Source organism: Opisthocomus hoazin, chromosome 6 (assembly GCF_030867145.1).
Source record: "Opisthocomus hoazin isolate bOpiHoa1 chromosome 6, bOpiHoa1.hap1, whole genome shotgun sequence".
NCBI lineage: Eukaryota > Metazoa > Chordata > Aves > Opisthocomiformes > Opisthocomidae > Opisthocomus > Opisthocomus hoazin.
The window spans coordinates 62,604,361-62,610,360 of NC_134419.1; the positions used below are offsets into that span (position 1 = coordinate 62,604,361).

Sequence of the window (6,000 nt, forward strand, 5' to 3'; positions counted from 1 at the left end):
ACTATTTATTTCCTTCTAAGATTTTTTTACAGAAAAATGTTTCCTATAAAGATCTTACGTATGTTTTTAATGGCAAGGTAGACAAGAAAGATACTAAATAATTCACAGGTACAATATGATGGAAACACCAAACTGGAAATAATTTGAAAGTTTCATGTCTTTACTTTGTCAGATCTCAGTGACAGAGTTATATAAAAATATAGAGCACAGCACACTGTCAACAGACACCCTACAAATTCTTTACGACAAAACAGAACTCATTGGCCTACCCACTTTAGATCACCTATGAAAATGATGTTTACGTTAACATATGTTAAAAAAAAAGAATAAAATCTCTATACTGTAATATCGCTAAGGAGTAACTATGGTATTTTTGACAGGAAAAAACCTTAAGTATAAAAGGAAGTAAGCTCTCTTATCCTACATTTCCATGTGTAACATTCAGTTCAGCAATAGCATGTTCCAGTATTCCAGAGTAAAGAGAAACTAGTATTGAACTCAAGGCATCAATTCAGAATGATTTTCATCCAATACTTAAAACTTGGTGTTAGTAAACCAATGTAAATAGGTATACATTAATCAAAAAGTACAGTGGGCGGAGAAGTAAGTTCAGAGAGAAATACCTGAAGCTATGCTTAACAATCCAAGGGTTTCTAAAATTCTGGAGCCCCTCATGAACATCTATGATTATGAAGCAGCTGTAAGTTTAGAACTTATCTGGGAAAGTGAATTCCAAACCACTCAAAAAGGATAATTATTGCAACTGTAGAGAAACTCAAGTCTGAGCCTACTGTCAGCTGTACCAAGATCATTTAGAAAAAAATACCTGAAACCTCTTCTCCTTTTTTTGGCTACTGGTACTGCATGATATATACACAGCATTATTTTCCAAGTGGCTTCCATACCTCTATGGACACCAGATTCAACACTACTGTGTTGAAGAAAGACAGCCCTACAATGACCATGACACACTGTCAAGGCAGAACACATACTGAACAGGTCCAAATCAGAAGGGAGGGAATATAGCTCTTAATCATATTACTACATAGATTTCTCCCTTCGCTTTTCTTCAGCCCCTCCAAGTGTGATATAAGTAAGTCATAGCTTGTAAAAAAATAGTGTGGATGTAATGCATGGGAAAAATTTTTCCTTATCATGTCAGTAAATAATGGCATAGCTTTGTACTTGTTGTAATGTACTGTAACACAAAATATGGGCCTTCGAGTCCTATAGCAATGTTATCATTACTCAGGTGTTATAAGTAGTAATTCCCCTCCATCCCACATTACCCTTATGGTAACCCTTCTATCCCATCCATCCTTGAATACACACAATCAGTAACACCAGAGACTTTCCAACATTCCTGCCCAAATGAAAATGCTGATGCTTTTAAGACCGTACAGAAACAATTCAGTTAAACCAGCATGTTTATGGTGCATAGGAAGAAATCATTTGGTTTTATCCTTATAATAAAAAGATCCCACTCCTGGTATTTTTTTATACCATTTAAGGAAGCACACAAGAAGCTGACGATTCTGCAGATGCTTTTCAGAACTGAAGCTGAGTTCACGAAATTATACCCACAGTAGGATTTTGGATGCTGATGCACAAACCTGCATAAACCTGTAAAAACATCATAGTATATTATGACTGTTTGTTATGTAACTTGAACTCCTTTTACTGGCTGGTTCTCCACTAAAGTATTACAGTATGCAACTACTGAAGGACAATAGCATTTCAGACACTGTGAAGAACCAGAACTTGACTACATGGTGGAAACTGCAAAGCAAGTGGTCACTTGAATCCTTCTCTTACGCTGAGGTCTCACTTCATTACAAAATTACTTCTCCAATACTACTTTCTAGGACTGAGACTGCAACGGGCACTCAACACCTTAGCTCTGCTCTAAGACATTACTGGGAAAAGGGAGAAAAGCTTTTTGCTACAAAGGAAGGACTTCAGGAAGTCTTAGATCCAGTCCACTGCCTCCTCTCACTGCTGGAGCAAAGACTGTGCAAACAGCATCAGACCAAACATTCAGGGCTAGGTGACAGTGACACAAGAACAAGCGTGGGCCAAGAAGAACAAGGTACAAGACCGGCAGTGCAGATCCAGTGGCAACACTGGCAATTAATACCACTTTAATATTACTTTAGGTGCTGAGTACACTCAAAGTGCTCATATCTAGCAAGGCTGCAAAGTGCTACAGCACAACACTTACATAAAGACAACTTTAATTACACTGCAGACACCATATTGTAAAAGGTGATAGCAATTACCTGACAAGTTAAAAAAAACCACCAGCATTTCCTGTTTAGTTGCACTATTCCTAGCTACTTATAACTTCACTGAAACCTCAAGTTTATTGTACTGCTTTAATTAGCGTAATGGAATTTGGATTAAAACTGTTAAGAACCATCTAAAGAATTAAGGCAGTAACAAAGACAGTCTTAAAAAGTGTCTTGATGTAGTGTGGCCTTCCTTTAATTATCTACTACAGTGTTTCTTTTGCAGTATTATTACAAACAAAACAGCGTTAGATTTATTGCTATTACTATACTGTGATATGATTGAGGTTGTACTTCCATAGTATGCTACCATCTGGACTGGTCCTTACGCTACAGTGTACCACAATCTCACTTCTGCCAACAATTATTTCTGGGGCCAGTAAATTGCACATGCAGGATCACCTGGGATAAAACTTGATTTCCTTAAGTCCTCTTCCAGGGTTCACTGCTTTTCTTTACTGGTGTACTAAACTAATATACAGTGAAGAACTACACTATGCTGTGCTAGCATAAGGATGACATCAATATACTGCTGCATGAGATCGGGAGACTGACAATTCCTTCAGCTACTTTACTGCCAAAACTACAATACTGTGGATGTCTATCCTGTTTTGTTAATAGAATCAAAAATTAAGTATCTGGAGAAGCTGAAAGCACTTCAATATCATGAGCTTTGTCAGATGGTAACACTAACTTTATAACCAATTACTCCACAGCAGATGTTTCTCTCCTTCCAAGATAAACAGGTATTAGTTTCCAATTATACAAGTCAAAAGTACAGTCCACTGCTTCTTCCATACTTAAGAGAAGAAATGCACATAGCCTGAAAGCTGCTCCAGTTTCTTCAACAGGGAAAAAGAAGGGAGAAATGACTACCTGATTCTCAATGTTTTAGTAATAATTTCCAAGTATGAGGAAAACAAGGACAGTTATCCTTCCAGGCTTTTGCATTACTGCTTGCAAACCTAACCTGCTGTAGCTCAATTTTGTCCAACTTTTAACTGAAATTTCACAGAAACTTTCAGAGAAAGACATGCTTAAATAGCTTTTCTTAAATTTTCTTAAATTTTATTCTAACATCCGAGTGTTAAAATGCTATGAAAATGTTAATTATTGAAGTTATTTTTAAAATTTTGTTAATCTGTTGTTTCTATTTACTGCTTTTAGGCCAACATATTTTGCAGGAAAACTTGCTTTTTGTATTTTATTGTTCCTCCTAACAATTTTCTTAATAAACTTATTTAACACTCCCCTTGAAACCAGGATGTCAACCTCTTCTCAAATAATGTATAAATTGCAAGATATTGTCCCATTACAGTGTGCCTTTGTATCTCAGCACATCCTCCTATCCAAGAAGATTGTACTGATGTCAGCAGTAACACATGGGCTAAACTTCTAAACTTGGGCTTCCTCTTTTTTTTTCAGTAGAGTTGAAGAATAGAACTATATCTGTTTTAAATGAGATCATTCTCTGGTCTCCATATACCCTCCCAATCATGTCATAAGAAAGCCTGTATAGTTCATTTGGGGTTTTTTTTATTATTGTTTTTGCCGATAAAACATTTTTGTTGTCCTCGTTAAAAACAAAACCACAGGATGCTTCTAGACCTGAAGCCATGAAAATATTCCTTGATCACATGCATGCAACCACCTGCTCCGATCTTATCAGCTCTTCCCCCACTGCTGGCAGCAAACATCTGAGTCGTCAGAAGGATGGACTACTCTCCCACTTCCCCAGAAAGTATACACCTGGGGTTAAGAAGGTTAGGAAGAAGGGATTGTGTTTGGCTGATGAACGAGAAGTGTTCACAGACAGGCTGCAGCATTATACTCACCTGGAGGGATGAAGGGCTGGGTTGTTCCTGTCTTGGTGAAGATACCTACCTTACCTGGCTGTAGGTGGTGAAGATGCTTGTGGCAAGAAATCGCCTGGGGCAATCAGCACCCCTTCTCTGTGGGCAGGACCGTGCCCACTCCTGCTTCTTGCTTAGCATGAGGGATACTTACCCATCGGGGATAGTATTCTTCTTTACCATGCTGAAAGCAGGAGCAGGCAGAGCAGGAGACAGCGGTGAAAGTGGGCACTGCAGCAAAGGAGAGAGAACCGCGCAGTTAACACGGTGCTAGTCTCTTTCTCCATCAGTGGGCCTTTTCACAGGGGTAGCTCTCAAGTAAAATAAACCAAGCAGTCAGCTGGGGCTTGAAACTGTCCTGAGCAAGTTCTGCAGTTTGCAAGTCAGCCCATTTTCTCCACTGCTACAGTATGGCAAGAGGGACAGACAACAACTCACCTCTCCTCTCCAGGAGATCAAAAGAAACAGAGACGAGAGGCAGCAGGTTTCTCTCTAACTCTAGCAGCAGCGCTGCAGGGATGAAGCTCTTCCTGGCAGACCCTCCCGTCCCTCTCCTGCGGCTCGGAGCAGTCTGCTCTGCCCTTGTGCTCCCACAGCTACAACTCTCGTCTCAACGAGAAGAAACTCCATGCAGCTGCAAGAGGCGAGGCCGGCACCTAAGCAAGGGAAGGACCATCACCTGCCCCGCTCTAACCGAGACGGGTCCGATCCCGCTAGATCCTGGGCACCGCTAGCGCCCGCCGATCCCAGCGGGAGCCGGGCCGGGAGGAGAGGGGCGAAGGAAGCTCGCCCGCTGCGCGGGGTGCCCATGTCGGCCGCTCGAGAAGAGACGCTTGAGGCTGGCGTGAGGCTCCCCCCTCAAAGCCGCACGTCCCCGCGAAAGCAGGGAGCCCCGGGCAGGGCCGCCGCCGAGGCCGGCTCGGGGCGCTCCCAAGGGGAGGTGGCTGAGCTCGGGGGAGGAAAAACGGAAAGAAAAAAAAAAAAGAGAGACCGGGGCGGGGGGTGCGGGGAAGGGGAGGTCGCGGCCCGACAGCGGGGGGCCGGGCACTCGGCTGTCGGAGAGGGAGTGGGCTGTGCGGAGGAGAGCGCAGGCTACAGCAGGAGTCGGTGAGAGGGAAGGGCCCGGGCGCCAGCGAGGCGGGACGGGGAGGACCGGGGCTGCGGGCGGCCCGTACCCTGACACGATTTCCCTCGCAGAGGAAGGTTGTTGCGAGACAGAGCGTTCCCGAAAGGGTCTAGACCGCGCCTGCGCGGCAGCCAGCCAGCTTGCCGGGAGGGGGGGATTGCGCCTGCTCCTCTGGAGCGGGGCCGGGGAGCGCCCAGGGCACATGCGCAGCGCCTGGCGGCGCGTGAACCGCGGGAGCCGCTGCTAAGCGTGCCGTGAGCTGCCGGCCAATAGATGCGGGGAGGCGTCTGCGCGTGCGCGGGGAGCCCGTGGGTGAAGGGGCAGGCGTCGGGGCGCATGCGTGCCCAGCAGGGCGTCGCGGCAGGGCGTGGGGCGGGGCTGGAGCGCATGCGCAGCGGCGGGTGGCGCGAAGCGGGGTGGGCTGGGGATGCGGGTGGGAATCGGCGTTTTCGGCGGCGGTGGGGGCTGTGAGGTGCAGCTGCAGCGGCTGGTCGGGGTCGTCCGGCTCCTTCCGGCTCCGTGCTGCGTGGGTGGAAAGAGACGGGTATGTTTTTTTCTCGGTGGGACGTTTTGCGTCAGATGCAGCCGTAGAGTTCGGGCTTGGCGGCCCGGTCAGGCGCTGCGGGAGCCCTCGGCGGGAGGAGTCTGTGAGGGAAGCGGGCGGGTCGGGAAGGGTGTACAGGACTTGTGGCGAAAGATGCGCTGCGTCCTTGCCCGCACCTTTCCTCTCGGA

At 45.8% G+C, this 6,000-nt stretch overlaps 1 protein-coding gene across 4 annotated transcripts in view; it reads right to left on the minus strand.

The window, feature by feature from the left end:
* Positions 1–5,405, minus strand: part of LOC104330455 (uncharacterized) — a 28,072-nt gene extending 22,667 nt beyond the window's left edge. Inside the window, exons 1-3 of one of the 4 annotated variants that reach the window (XM_075423491.1) lie at positions 5,317–5,405; positions 4,580–4,797; positions 4,296–4,372 (exon numbers count right to left, since the gene is read on the minus strand). In XM_075423491.1, coding sequence (XP_075279606.1) covers positions 4,296–4,324 — 29 coding nt within the window. In that variant the 5' untranslated portion in view covers positions 4,325–4,372; positions 4,580–4,797; positions 5,317–5,405. Of the gene's footprint in view, positions 1–1,503; positions 1,624–4,295; positions 4,375–4,579; positions 4,798–5,316 lie in introns of those variants that run through there. The other 3 variants (XM_075423492.1, XM_075423493.1, XM_075423494.1) reach the window with 3 other exon arrangements.
* Between the last annotated feature and the right edge of the window lie 595 nt (positions 5,406–6,000).